This window comes from Prionailurus viverrinus, chromosome B3, assembly GCF_022837055.1.
Source record: "Prionailurus viverrinus isolate Anna chromosome B3, UM_Priviv_1.0, whole genome shotgun sequence".
Lineage (NCBI taxonomy): Eukaryota > Metazoa > Chordata > Mammalia > Carnivora > Felidae > Prionailurus > Prionailurus viverrinus.
In genome coordinates this window covers 25,268,819-25,283,808 of record NC_062566.1, presented here as the reverse complement: position 1 = coordinate 25,283,808, position 14,990 = coordinate 25,268,819, and the positions used below count along the sequence as shown (strand labels likewise).

The following is a 14,990-nucleotide window of genomic DNA, read 5'->3' as shown; positions in this document are numbered from 1 at the left end:
GAGGGTCTCATCCTTATCCGCATTTTACAGGTGAGAAAAACAAGCATCAGCGAGGTGAAGAAAGTGATCCACGGCCACACAACAGGTAAGATGGCAAGGCCAGCCCTCTGCTTCTCACCAGAGGAAGGAGGGGTGACTGCCAGGGTGACCCCACCTGCCCTGGGGATGAAGGGTCAGGACTCTTCTCTGACTGAATTGATGCCTTGCCGGTGGCTACACCTCCAACCCCTCTGCCTACCCACACACTCATGTCCTGCCTCAGTCTCTCTATTCATGGTGAGAGCCTCTCCAGACTCAGTGGGGCCCCTCCCCCACCACCAGCCCTCCCCCACACCACCTTCAGGCCCCAACTACTTCACGACCACATCTCCTGCCAGAACTCAGGGCCTGAACACCCACAGCCTGGTCTTCACCTCTTTTTAGATCTCACGGCTCACAGACACCTCAAGTGCAGTGTCCAAAACTGGACTCAGCTCCCCACAAAACTCTGTTCTCAGCAAGGTTCCCCTCTCAGCAAAGGCATCGCCCTCTACCTGGCTGTACACACCAGAGACCAGGAGTCATCCTTGTCTCTACCTTCTCCCTCCCCCTGCACTATCTACCTTCTCACCTCCTAAATCTCTTATCCATCCACCTCACTGCCGCCACCCTGGCCCCTGCCTCATCAGCTCCATGCCTCCAGCTTCACCTATTAGGCCTGTTTTCTGGGCTACCTGGTCACCTGGCCACCCACCAGTTCCTTCTATTCGCCATGTTCATTCTTGCCTCAGGGCATTTGCATGTGCTGATTCCTTATGTGCAACATCTTTGCAGGTCTTCTTCTTCTGTCTCTTCTGGGCACTTGTCCATGTTGTCACCTTGGGGTGATGCATTGAGTATCTGTCCCTGCACTGACCTGTGAGCCCACTAAACAGGGGCAAGGGCTGGTTCTCCTCCCCACCTTGTCCCCAGGCTTGTAGTCCAGGGCAACAAATTCAATATTTGATAAATACCAAGTCCTTTCTTAATCCCAAACCTATCCTGACCCACCCTCCTTGGCCCATGGCCCTGGGGTGACGGTAAGGAGTCACAACCTCCTGGGACAGCTGGTCCTTCTCCCTACACCCCTCCCTGCCCCCCAGAATGGATTCTGGGAACCCCTGAGTCCATAGCACTGCCACGTGGACATTCTCCGTTCCCACCCAGCACAGTCCTGATGGTGACAGAATCCATTCTCGTCTTGGGCTCCTGTTTGTCCGCCAGCTTGCTGCCCCTTGGGGCTGCACGGATGAGGCCACCTTCGTTCTACCTGGGACAGTGGGGTAGGGTTGCAGGCTATGAGCCCTCCATGTTCCCTACCTGCTCACCTCTGGGCTGTGGTCCTTCCCGCCCAGCCCCACGCATTCCTGGTGCTGGGGATCTTCCAGCCCCTACAGCTCCACTCACACAACAGGGCCCAGGACACCACCTCTCTTTCTTGGCCCCAGACTTTCAAGAAGGTAGCCTCTGTTCTATGGGGGAGGAGATACTTCACTGTTCTTGGGACCAGAGGCAGCCCACTGTGGGTTAGCCACAATTCTCCCTTGGAGAACAGCCTTCATCTCTGATCTTGTGGAGGACTTGGGGAGCATTTGAAGTTTTCCTCTGCTCCATGAGACCCAGAAAAGATGGCATCTTGTAGCTTGCCTCCCTCTTGCCACTAGGACCTCCTAGAGTTTCTCTTCTATTGTGTCTCTCTCGCACGGTAAGGGCAGGGCCCCATGCAGGCCTCTATCCTGTGTTATCTGCCACCAATGTCCTCATGTGTGACTCATCCTATTGTCCTTTTTTTGACTTGGTTGTCAGGACACAGAGCCTGAAATGCCATGCTCAAACACGGTCTAAATTGCCAGTGTAAACATGTCCTTCCATATCCTCCCCACCACCTCATACCCCTGCCTAGACATGCCTACCCCTGCCCACCTACTGGCCAGGAGGCTCCTGCCTCTCAGCTTATAGGAGCAGACTCTTCTCACCTCTGTGCTGGAGGCTGGGCCTCACTGAGCTGGTGTCAGAGGACCCCTGATGGGAACAGGGCCTGCCTCTCTCCCTCTAACACCAACAGCATGTCTTCATTTTCTGAGCTCAGAAAAGAGATCATGAAAAAAAACCAAAAAACAAAACCGCTTCTGACAGGAAAAGCACAGCATTTTAGGCAGTGGCCAAACAGTGAGGCGGGGGCTCAAATTCACGGCCTTTGAGGAGCTATCCTGGCCTGCGGTAGCTGCCTAGGGGCTCACAGGAAGTTGGCCGCAGCCCTTTCAGCCTTGATTTCCTTCCATTTCCAGAATGCCTGCCCTCTGCAGCTGCTGGGAGCACGTGGCACCCCAGTACCCCACCCGAGGCAAGATGAGGACTGGACAGGGGAGAAATGAGAGCAACCAGCAGAGCAAAGGCCTGGAGGCTGGACGGGAGAGTCCAAGCGAACTTTCTGCAGAGAAGGACATGGAGTTTAAGCTTGGATAAGCTTGGATAATGGATATCAATGGATAAGCCCTTCACTCATTGAACAAGGTCTTTAAAATGCATTGAGAGGACTTGTGGGGATCCCTCAGTTTGGGGACTGGGTCTCATATGTGTGTTCTCCATTGCCCCTGCCCAGGAGGTGTTTGCTGAGTCCGTGTGTGAAGGAGGTGAATGTTAGAAATTATTTAACGATGGGGGGAACCTCCCTTTAATGTATATGGCTGAGCCTCCAGGCCTGAGAGAGGTTTCTGGCCAGGCTGAGGTCAGAGGATAATGCAGAAATGCTGCATCTCTGGCAGCAGAGGTCAGGGAGACTGGCCCACTCTGCTGTCTTTGCTCTCACTGGGCTTCTTCTGGGGTCACTTAACCCCCCAGCTTTTGTTCTCCCCACTTGCTCCTGCCCAGCCTGTGCACCCCCCAGCCCTCTACTTGCCCTCCATAGAGCTAAGAATGAGCATCTCACGGGACCCAGGAGGGTTGGCCGTGGGGAGGCTGGGAGCTCCACCCTACCAGGGGATGGGCCCTAGAGGATGAGCCGCCAGCCCCATGCTGAATAGCAGGCCATTCCCAGGTGCAAACCTCAAACACAGCCCCCACAAGTCTCCATGAAAACAAGGAGGTGACCCATGTTGTCATGGCCACCCTTCACTCTCCCCACAAAGAGCCCTCCAGGTTGGTAGGGGACAGGGTGACCTGGTCTAATCCAAGACTCTAACAGTCACACAAAGCTGAGTGTCTGGGAGGACCTCCTAGAGGAGGTAGGGCATGAGAAGGCCCTAAAGGGAGGCTTTAATGCAAAGGATTGGGAAGGTTCCGCTCAGTGTGTTCGAGTCAGGCTTCAGGGTGGTAGGACCATTTATTTTACATTATTTTTAAATTCTTGAATCCTCCTAACCCAGCATAGGGCATGACACATAGTAGGTGCTCCATAAATGCTTGCTGAATAAATGGATGGATGATGGATGCTTGGCCCCCAGTTAAAGAAAGGAATGACTGAAGAGTCTTACTAATCTTAGTACATGCCACATGGCTCAATAGCAACACTTATTGAGCACCTAGTATGTGCAGTCAGCTGAGCTGGGAGCTGTATAGGGCATGACTCTGAGGGAGGCAGCAGGTGAACTGAGATGGGTTCAGCTCCTGCCCCTGTCACCCACTGGCTCTGAATGTGTCCTGACCTTGCCCACCTTCAGCAAGGTCTCTGACATCTCCCCTCTGTCTCTGTCTCTCCCAGGAGGTGCCCTCCCCAGTCCACCCTGTTCCAACCATCTGAGCCTAATAGTGAGCTTGGGGCCCTGCTGGCTCTCCCCCACCACCCCCGCCTGCTCTGTGCACATCCCTGTGCACAGGGATGTGGGTTTTATTTCTGCCTTTCCTGCTGCTGGGCAGACTGACCCATGGAGCCTGGTGTTTCCGGCCTAGGCTCCAGCTCCTCCTTGGTGGGCAGCAAGGCAGACCTTGACTCTACCCCTTGCTCTGGGCTGGGACTCTACTACTGATGCTCCCACCTTAGATGAAGGCTGACCCTCCAGTGATACTGGCTTCTAGCTTTCTGGGCCAGGGAGGGGCTGGGCCTCAAAGGAAATGGTCTAGACCACCAAGTCAGGCTTCTCAGCCCTAAACTAAATAAGGTGAGCCCAACTTATCTGACCTACACAGGGGCCGGTAAGACCATAAAGAACCCCACTGTTGATTGAGCATTGCCATGGCCTGGTACTTTCTGCTTGACATCGTGACTCCAGAGCAGCTCTTGGGGGCAACTCCTCTTTCACAGCCCAGCCCAGGAGTCAGCGAGGTATAGTGACCACCCCACTGCCACACAGTACATGGGGCAGGGCAGACCTAGCCCCACTTGGCCTCTTACAGCCATGCAGGGGATCAGGACCACCTAGAGCTTTCCCCTGGCCACTTCTTAATCCTACAATGGGGCAAGATACTGTGTACCTCCTGCATTTCCCGCAGTCCACCTGGCTCCCCTTCCATTTCGTTCTCTTTTTCAGTGGCTTCTCCTTCTCTGTTTAAGTCCCCAGTGACTCACAGGCTTCTGAGTATGAGTGTGCCCTACAGCCTGGCCTCCTGTCATGGCCCTGCCTGGAACACCCTCTCTATCCAACCCCCAGAAGAGGTGACCTTTCCCATCTGGCTTGGGTGGCCAGGAAGCAGAAAGGGATGCCTCCTGGGTCGTACTCCCTCAGCTCCCCTTCCCCAGGGAAGACAAAGAAGGGTTACATCAGACTTTCATTCATTCTTTACCATGCCCTGAGCCCTCCTCTGCACCCAGCCTGCATCTAACCCCAGCCCTGTCCTGTTTATCGGTAAACAGCCCACTAGAGTGGGCAAATGAGAACCAAACTCAACTTGCCCACAGTCACATAGCTCATAAAGGCCAGGTGGGGACTAGACCTCATGCATTCTTACTTCTAGGGCTGTGTTCGTGCTTTCTGGTCCAAAGCACAAACCTTTGGGCATTGAGCATTAATCTCCCCTGGCTCACACCACTTTTAAACCTTCCTCCAGCTCTTCCTGTGTTTTCTCTGGCTCCAGTTTGGAAGCAGAAACCAGGCATGGTCCCACATATCTTTAGAAGACCCAGAAAGTGTTGTATGTTCAAGGCTCAAAATGAGGGAACCTGGATTCGTTCCAAGTTTTGGAGCTGACAGCCTTTCGGGTCACTCCCCTTGTGCAGAGCCAGATACTCATAGGCTTGACCTCCAAGGGGTTGCTATGGCAGCTGCAGACCCCATAGGTGGGGCTCCTGGGTAGGAGGTGCTCACCCAGGGGGAGACTCCACACCTTCACAAGGCAGCCACAAGACTTACTGTTAGAAAGTCCTTCAGGGGCTCTCAAATCATCTTGCTCTCTCTACTGCCTCCCTATCCCCCAGTCTGCACACTGGGACCCAGGCCTCGGGGCTGGAGAAGACCCCTGCTTCACAGCAGAACTACTCCTATTGTCTCCCCTTTGAGCCAGGCCTGAACCAAGCCCCTGGACTCTATTAATCCTTTGATGAAGGTTGTATTATTATTCTGCTCACTGTTGAGGAAATGGAGGCACAGAGAGTGTCAGTGGCCAGCCTGAGATCCCACAACTGTTGGATGATGAGATGTCTCTGGAACCCAGGTGTATCCCCTCCCGCCACTGTCTCTGGCCACACCTGTCCCCTTGAAGCCCAGGCTAAGCCAAGGCCACAGCAGGGCTTGAGCAACCAGTGGAGGGCCCGTCACCTGGCCCTCAGGGCTCTCAGGACTTGGGTGGAGGCTGTCCGGGTGCCGCTGGCTGTGCTACAAACCCCTGAGGACAGTCTCTGCCCCCTTCCCAGAGTCTTTTCGGCACTGAGACAGCAGGGTGTTCTCCCCTACACAGAACCTGACCTCACCCAGAATGCCCTGTAAGCCAAGAGACTTGTCCTCCAGGCATCTCTGCCCTGGAGCCATCCAGACCCTTCCAGGCCCTCCCAGGTCCACCCCAAGCCAGGAAGTCCTAAACCCCATCCAAGGGCCCAGAAGTGCCTGGACAAGGAGGAGGGAGCCCAGGGCACAGGGCCTCTTACTTGATCTCTGTCTGGCCGCCTGCCTTCCGGGCGATCTGCACCAGCTCCTTCCCATACCTCTCCTCTGCTTGGGCCCTGCAAGAACAAAGTGTGGTCACTGTCCCTCTACTTCTGCTGGCTGCGGCTCCCTTAGATATCTAAGTGGTGGAAGCTGAGGGTCCACTCACTCAGCCTCTTGGGGCAGGCTGAGCCTGCAGGCCCTCCTTGACAAAGTTTGGCTCCCAGCCCTCCTTCCAAATACATGTTGGGCCAAATACCCGCACATGTGAGGGGACATCAGATCATTTGCTCATGATGGGAGGCCCTGGCTGGGAAAACCAGGAAAGTCACACTTCCAACAGCAGGATGGCCGGGCTGTCTGTTCCCACAGAGCCAGGAGGACAGCCCACGCCCTGCCGGCCCTCGCCCAGTGGCTGGCTCACCTCTGCCTCAGCAGCTCCTCCACGTCCTTGCACATCTTCCTGCCGTCGAGCAGCCGCTGCAGCAGCACCTCATAGCCTGTGTGGGCCGTGAAGTCCCTGCACTGGAACACGAGACAGAGGGACGCGTGAGTGCCGCTGTGTGGGTTGGGAGGGGCACTGAGTTGGGGGTCCTGGCAAGGACTCCGCTGACACCCAGGAAAAGTCTGTGTCCAGCGTCTGGGGCCTGCCCTGCCTGTCTGCCTCCATTCTCCCACTCAAAGACGAGCTCTTGGGCTTCAGGATGTGGTTTTGCACCGCGGGGCCCCTGTCTGTGGGGGTGCCAGGTGTGTGAGCCCTATGCACCATGGCGCTCACAGTCTGGGACACATCAGCTTCACACAAGATGGCCACGGGGAGGGCCGGCTCCAAGGCCTGGTAATGACAACCCCATAGGGTGCCCAGCAGGGCCCGTTTCTGTCACATTCCCAATAACCCTATTATCTCGGTTGTCCAAGTGAGAACACTGAGGCACGGATGGGTACGGTGTGCCCATAGTGACACAGCTTAGCAGTGGTAGGCCTGGCGTTGGACCCAGGCTGTCAGGCTGGAGTCCATGCTCTCTGCCTCTACACCACACAGCCTCTACGAAAAACTGTACCAATCGTGTCTCCATCAACAACTGTGTGCCAGATGCCACGCTAGGCTCTGTGTGGGCTCCCGTAACCGTCTTGTACCCACCTGGCAAGGTGGGCATCGAGAGTGACTTGCATCAGGATGCAGGCACATCCTAACACACCCAGGACACCTGACACATGCTTAGCACCTTAGGGCCAGCCCTGAAACAGGACAGTGGGGAGAGGGGCATTTGGGAGAGTTCTCCTGGATACGACTGCCCCTCTGCTGCCTGGCACTTTCTCAGCCTGTCCCAGGGCTCCTGACCAATCTGATTCTCCTTTCTCACCCTTGGAATGCATTCTGAGCTGCTGGTGCTGGACTTAGTCCTCATAGTCAAGAACTATAAGAGTCGGTCTAGGGAGTGGGTCTTGGGGCCAGGCTGCACACGTGGCTGATTGACAGAGGAGGGAGATTGATCCTAAGAGAAAGTAGTGAAACATTACGCTGAGAGCAGGGGCTTCTGTGTGTATTTCTTACCTGAGCCTGGCCCCCACATCCAGTCTTGGGGAAGGACCACCCCCCAGGATGCTTGGCCAAGCAACTGTAAATTGAGGCAATCCCTGAGATTCAGCACCTAGTCTGTCTTCTTTTCCATCCCCATGGACCCCCAAAAGCCTCAGAGACTGGAGAAAGGGTCCCTGCTCTCCTGAGTGCACACATCATAGTCCCATGTCAGACCTCAGCAAATCAGTGGGGCTTTCCCAAGGCCACACCTTGGGGAAGGTAAGTCTAGCCCATCTTAGAGTCAAGAGCTGATGGTGCACCTTTCCCTGCCCCATGTCTTTCCTCAAATGCTGTGTATGGGCATGTAGAGAAAGTCAGGAGAGGAGTCTAAATCAAGGAGAGCTTCCCACAGGAAGAGGCATTTGAGCCAGGTTCTGGGAGAGAAGAAGCTGTTCTTCCAGGTCTAAGTAGAATAGACATGGTAGAAAGGGCAGAAATTCCACAAATTGTCCCAACTGGCCCTGTGCCAGGCCCAGCCACCCTCAGCAAACTCAGAATAGTGGAATCTCCAGGCCTATAGCTCACCTACCACCCCAAACTTATTCCCTCCTCCATAAGCATCCCTAGAAATCCCTGAGGCCCAAACTCAGCTGCTGACTGGATCTCAAGCAGTGTGCCTGGGCTCTGGCTGGCTATTTGGGGCCCCAGGGGAAGGAAGTTGCCCCCCTAACTAACCCCTGCCAGCCTGTCCTGGATTAGGCATCAGCTCCCAGGCTGGTGTGGTTGGGCCAGGCTTTCATTTCTGTGGTTTTTGTGAGTGGCCGCTTGCCCACTAACTGGTCAGTAGACCCTGGTTTCCCACCTCTCAGCCTCTGCTCTCCCTCCAAACGCCCCTGGCAGAAGGCTACGACAGCCGGGGAGGAAAAGGAATCTGGAGCCTCAGCCTCCTGCCTTCTCCCCACGAGGGAGGCACTCTGAGCTGGACACCACCATTCAGGACTGAATTCCACAGACCACCAAACTGGGAAGCATTTTGTCCAGTGCCCCCCAGTCCCAGGGAAACTGAGGGCCAGAGAAGGGAAGGACCTACCTCAGGAAACACAGGCAGAGGCAGGACAAGAATGTGGACTTGCAGGGGCCCTGTCACTCTCCATGAAGCCTCTGGGAGAGAGGGCAGAGCTGGCAGAGTCTGTACCCTGCCCCACACCCCACCACAGCAGGTTGCTCTGTTCTTCCCTCCTAGGCCCCCGCCCGACCCCAACTCTCCAGGGAAGCCCCTCCGTCCTTACTGAGACTCCCGGAGTGGAAAGAAGCAAAACCAAACCTACACTGGCCATTCTGTAGGATGCAGAAGGTAGCAAGGCCCTTCAGGCTGGGTCCCCAGGAGCTCAAGTCCCCAGAGCGCTGTAGGCTCAAGAATCTTGTCTAGCCTTTGCTCAGAGCCACAGTGGTGCTAGCAGTGGCTGTGGCCAAGTGAGCCACTGTCGCAAGTGACTAGATTGTTCCGAGGAAGTGCTTGGTTCCCCCAGGGCTGCTCCTTCTCAGCACTGCTCCCCTTCCCCCAGCCTGCATCCTCCTCCTTAGCCCCTACTCCACCACCTCCTCCAGGGAGTGGGTTCTGACTCATTATTCAGAGCTGGGCAGAGTCCTGCTCAGGCTGCTATTGAGGAAATGAATGAACCAATCATTCAGTTAGATAATCAATCAGTTCTGCAAGTTCACAGGCCCGGGCCCAGCCACACAGTCACCCCTGCCAGGGCCCACCCTGGCCTTCCTTCCCAGCACCCACCCAGTTCTACCCTGTGAGTACCAAGGGCTCCATGTCAGCCCCCCTCCTGTACCGGCTGACATTTCCACAATGCAGAAGCCACCAGGCAGGGCCATTCACCTCCTTCCATCTACTCACAGCCTCTGTTGCCTGAAACCCACCCATGGCCTTGATCGTGGTGAAGTCTACCGGCCACACAGTGCACTGTGAACATCACAGGGGTTTTCTCATTGAAAACGCCACACACCCAGGGTGGTTAGGATGGTAAGGAAGATGCCCCAAGGGGGGAGATGACTACCCAAGATCACCCAAATGGTAACGGTCAGAATCTGGAATATGAATCTAGGTCGGCCTGTCCCCAAGCCCACATACCTACACCAGTCATTCAATAGATAGTCCAGCACTGTTTTTCATGTTGAAACATCAAAAACTAGTTTTAAAAAATAACTTTGGAAAATGATTACTCAAATTCTTTCCAGCTTAAATCAAAGCTGTATTTTGGGCTATCATTCAGTTACCATGGATTCACAGAGACCAGGTTTGTGCCCAGGCTAGGTCAGAGAAATCTTCCCTGGAGAAGGGCCACGTGGGCTCTGCAGATGTGCACACTAAGAACCAGCAAGTGGCCAGAAGCCATGCCCCATCCCCACCAAGTGGCACCTACAGCAAGCCACTCTGGGGTATGACGCCAGGTGGTGAGAAGGTACTGTCCCCTCCTTTGGGAGGCCTCCACAAGCCAGAGGTGGGGACTTGCCATCACATTTGTGTGGCTACTCTGGGCCTCCCTTTCCCCACAGAGGAGCCAGATCAGGGCTGAAAGATGTCTCCCAAGGCTCTAAAAGGAATGCTCAGGAAAGTTCTGAGCAAGTGGAATCATATCTGTGCCTCAGCCTCAAGGCAGTGTGGGGAAGGCCTGGGTGCTCTGTTCTACCCGGGGACAGCCCATCTGCTTCCTTCTCTAGGTGGGTCTAGGTGACAGCCATTGTCCAGGCCTGTGCTCTGGGCTGGGCCCTGCCATGCTCCCACTTGGGTGGATAGAAAAACAGCCTTTGTACCCACCATGACTTCACCCTTTTCCTACCCACATCGCCTTTTTCTTTTTTAAATGTTTTATTTATTTTTGAGAGAGAGAGAAAGAGAGTGGGTGAGGGGCAGAGAGAGGTGGGGCAAAGGATCTGAAGCTGGCTCCTCTGTCAGCAGAGAGCCTAATGCGGGGCTCGAGCTCACGAACCGTGAGATCATGACATGAGCCTAAGTCAGACGCTTAACCGATTAAGCCACCCAGGTGCCCCTACCCATAGCACTCTTGGTGGTTGCAGGGGCTAGGCCACAGAGACCAGGGCCTGAGCATGCCATTTCCCTTTGTGGGACTTGGTTTCCTCATGAAGGAAGTGGGAAGAGACCAACCTCTCCCCTCTAGGGCACAGCCCCATCAGGCAGACCTACACAGTCAAGGAAGGTGCCCAGGCCTGGTCTGAGAGACTGTACAGACATCAGCAGACTAGCTGTCAGTTCACAACTCTGGTCCAGTAAAATGGGCCCAACAGTTCCCACCACTTATGGTTGATCTGAGAAGCCAATGAAATAATATGCAAAGGTGAGAATGGTGAACAGAGATCAGAGCATGCCCTAAGTAGGGTATGAGGCTAAGGATTATTACCCACATTTTACAGGTGAGGAAAATGGAACCCAGGGAGTTCACCTAACTTTCCCAGAGCCTGCAGGACACAGCCCGGATTTGAACCCAGCTCTCCCAGGGCAAGATCTTGGCTCTTACCCTCTCAATCTCTTGCCTCTCTGCAGTTCCCCAAGCTCAGCAGCTGCTCCGCAAGTTGTAGCTCCCCAGGCCCTGCCCTGTCCCTGCCTGCCAGCCTGGTGCCACCCCCAACAGACAGCAGGGTGAGAGGGTTGGCCTGTCCAGGAGTTAGCACTATTTTTCTGGGGACCAAGTAGAGGCTGTGGAAGGTAGCTGGGAAGAGCCATCTTGTGACTTTCTGCCCATGAGACCTTGCTGACAGGGAGGAAGGAGCCACCGCAACGGGCTGTGTGGAGGGGACTGCTGGGTGCAACTAAGAGGGGTCAGAAGTGGACGGGTGCAGGCAGCAGAACAGGAGGAGACTCGGTGGGGGAATGGGGACACCGAGGAACCAGCCGAAGTACCCAGGAGAGCAAGAGCTGGCCTGCGGAAATCTGCCACCTGCTGGGCCATTGCCAGCTACCACCTTTCACCCCTTTAGAGTCACTGAGCCCACACCTCACCACAGCTGCGGAGACACCAGAAGTAGCCAGCAGTGGGTATGGGTAGAACACAGCAAATGAAGAAACGAACCCTGTTCTTCCCCATCGTAGGCTCCCAATGTGGAGTGTTCAACTGAGCAAGACAGTGAACTTGTGACATGAGATAGAGCTGGAGTGAGTTATACTGAGACTAGAAAAGGACTAGAAAAGCTCTAACACATGCCCAGGCATGGGGAAGGGAAAGCTAACAGTGGCTTTAGAAGGTGGAAGAAAGAAAAGTTAAGTTGCCAGCTTGCACCTTACTGGGCTCAAAAAACATTTTGCAAAATGTTAACCATTCTTGTTGAAAATGTTTCTAATGTCTGGCATGCTCTTGGGTTGACGGGCTCTTCATTCTTTATTTTTATCCTTTTTTTTTTTTTTTTTTTTTTTAATTTTTTTTTTCAACGTTTATTTATTTTTGGGACAGAGAGAGACAGAGCATGAACGGGGGAGGGGCAGAGAGAGAGGGAGACACAGAATCGGAAACAGGCTCCAGGCTCCGAGCCATCAGCCCAGAGCCCGATGCGGGGCTCGAACTCACGGACCGCGAGATCGTGACCTGGCTGAAGTCGGACACTTAACCGACTGAGCCACCCAGGCGCCCCTATTTTTATCCTTTTTTAAAAAAGAAATATTTGGGGCACCTGGGTGGCTCAGTCAGTTAAGCGACTGACTTTGGCTCAGGTCATGATCTCACAATTCGTGAGTTCAAGCCCCGCGTCGGGCTCTTTGCTGACAGCTCGGAGCCTGGAGCCTGCTTCAGGTTCTGTGTCTCCCTCTCTCTCTGCTCCTCCTCTGCTTGTGCTCTGTCTCTCAATAATAAATAAACATTAAAAATTTTTTTTTTTTTTTTTTTTTTTTTGGGACAGAGAGAGACAGAGCATGAACGGGGGAGGGGCAGAGAGAGAGGGAGACACAGAATCGGAAACAGGCTCCAGGCTCCGAGCCATCAGCCCAGAACCTGACGCGGGGCTCAAACTCACGGACCGTGAGATCGTGACCTGGCTGAAGTCGGACGCTTAACCGACTGCGCCACCCAGGCACCCCCAAAAAAATTTTTTTTAAATAAAAAGAAATATTTATTTTTGGAAGAGTGCGAGTGGGGGAGGGGCAGAGAGAGGGGTACAGAAGATCTGAAGGGGGTTCTGCCCTGATAGGCTGACAGCAGAGAGCCCAATGCAGGGCTCAGATTCAGGAACCACGATATCATGACCTGAGCTAAAGACACATGCTCAATCAACTGTGCTCCAACCATTAAAAAAAAAATTTTTTTTTTGAATGTTTACTTATTTTTTGAGAGACAGAGAGAGACAGAGCGTAAGCTGGGGAGGGGCAGAGACAGAGGGAGACACAGAATCCAAAACAGGCTGCAGGCTCTGAGCTGTCATCACAGAGCGCCACACAGGGCTCAAACCCCTGAACAATGTGATCATGACCTGAGCCAAAGAGGCTTAACCGACTGAACCACCCAGACACCCCTGCCCCTGCCTTTTGTGGAAAACCACCTTTTATCAGCAGGAGAGGAGACAGAACAGGAGACTAGACTCACTCTTCTCACCCCAGAAGCCCCAGACAGTGGCCTGAGCAGGCATCAGGGGCGGCACCGTGCCAGCCGCACTGTCCTATCCTCTCGCACACTACTTTCACTGAAGGGACCTCTGCAGCCAGTGTGCCTCCCATGGCCAGTTTACTGGCCACAGTTTACTGTAGCCAGTCTTCTGTGGACTGAGAAACCAAAGCCTAAAGACAGGAAACCTGACGTGAGCACTGAACTCTCTAGAAGGCAGCTCCATGAAGGGAGAAAGTGGGTCTGTTCTCTTGCTGGGTCCCAGAGCCCAGAATCTGCACAGCAAATACATTGGACAAGGGCTAAATAAATGCCGTAGGGAGGCCCTCGAGAGGCTGTGGCTTTAAGACTGCTGGCTCCTGAGGTTCCCCATGGAGGGGACCAGATCACTGGCTTGCATTTCAATGATTCATTACCCAGCACCTTTATATAAACCAGACAGACCCATCCCCTCTACTTCTTAAAGCAGTATTATCATCCCCATTGTACAGATAAGGAAACTGAGACTCAGAGAGGATCAGTCAATGAATAGTAGCCAGGGTCTTTCCACTGCCCCACAGCTACTTCCTCACAGTGGGGCTAATCTCCACCATTCTTAGTTGGCAAATTGAGGAAGGCAAAGGGCCAAAAGCTCAGGTATGGCTTGGATGGATGGATGGTTGGATGGATGACCAGAGACTTCAGTAAGCAAGCTAGTTGCATACCTGTTGTAAAGCAGGTGGCAGGTGGGTAAAGACAGGGTCCCAAGCCAAGGCCCTTGGGGAATTGATGAGGAACACTGTCACCTGCAGACCTTTGTGGGGCTATCAGGAACAGAAGGAGTGTCTGTGGCTGGTGTCCCCAGAGGCCCAAGCCAGGACTCATGGAGATAGAGAGAGGGAGGCCGACTCCAGATCAGCACAAGGGCTTCCCAAAAGCCCAAGTGATCCCAAACATGGCTATACAGGGTATGCTGCTTCACCAGGTGGAGAGCACCCTGTCACAGGGGTCTGTAAGCAGGTTAGGGATTCTGCAGAGAGGTCTCAGCTGAGTCTAAGTGTCCCTGGCCCAAGGATTGAGGGGTCCATGCATAAGCAGATAAATGTGGGGTGATTTATAGTTTTTCTAAGATGGCCCAGGGTAGGTGTCAGAGGGAGAGATTCAAGAAGGTAAAGGTGGACTTTTATTTTTAAAAGAACAAAAGCACGTTGAATGTGGTTAGATGAGCTACACTGGGGTCAGCTAGGCTGACAGGAGCTTGAGATTAGACATGAGTTTCCAGAGGCATATGGGTGGCTCAGCTGATTAAGCATCTCTAGACCTTGGTTTAGATCACGATCTCACGGTTTATGGGTTCAAGCCCCGCATCAGACTCTGCGTTAACAGTGCAGAGCCTGCTTGGGATTCTCTCTCTCCCTTTCAAAATAAATAAACTTAAATAAATAAATTTATAAAAAAGAAATGAGTTTCCAGAGGACTCCACTTCTCCACTGAGCCCAGTCTGACCGCCTCCCCGGGGCCTTCAGGGGCCTTCACCCAAGCAGCCAAGCAGTAGAGTCCCCTGGTTGGCAGGGGCCCTGAGATGTCTGGGCCCCTCATCTTATGGCCAGCAGTCACCCTGAGCCTTCCAGGGGCCCTGTCAGAGCCCTGTGAACTTTCAGAGCTTCTCAGGGATCCCACATAACCAGGTATGGGGGGCAACACTAGCACCAGAAGAGGACCTACCATGTGTGCGGGTGGGGAGACGGTGGGGGGTGGGGGGGGGCATAGGGAAACACTTATCTTAGTAATACTGACCACAGGGTGCTGTTGTTTGAGGAAAGCAAGAATGAGAGAGGTTAT

The 14,990-nt window shown here is 54.0% G+C and overlaps 1 protein-coding gene across 5 annotated transcripts in view; it reads right to left on the bottom strand.

Annotated features, from left to right (window-relative positions):
• The window catches only part of PSTPIP1 (proline-serine-threonine phosphatase interacting protein 1), a 50,500-nt gene that overhangs the window by 23,379 nt on the left and 12,131 nt on the right, over positions 1-14,990 (bottom strand). For 3 of the 5 annotated variants that reach the window (XM_047863230.1, XM_047863228.1, XM_047863232.1), the window contains exons 2-3: positions 6,457-6,557; positions 6,035-6,109 (exon numbers count right to left, since the gene is read on the bottom strand). In XM_047863230.1, coding sequence (XP_047719186.1) covers positions 6,035-6,109; positions 6,457-6,557 — 176 coding nt within the window. Of the gene's footprint in view, positions 1-6,034; positions 6,110-6,456; positions 6,558-14,990 lie in introns of those variants that run through there. The other 2 variants (XM_047863229.1, XM_047863231.1) reach the window with 2 other exon arrangements.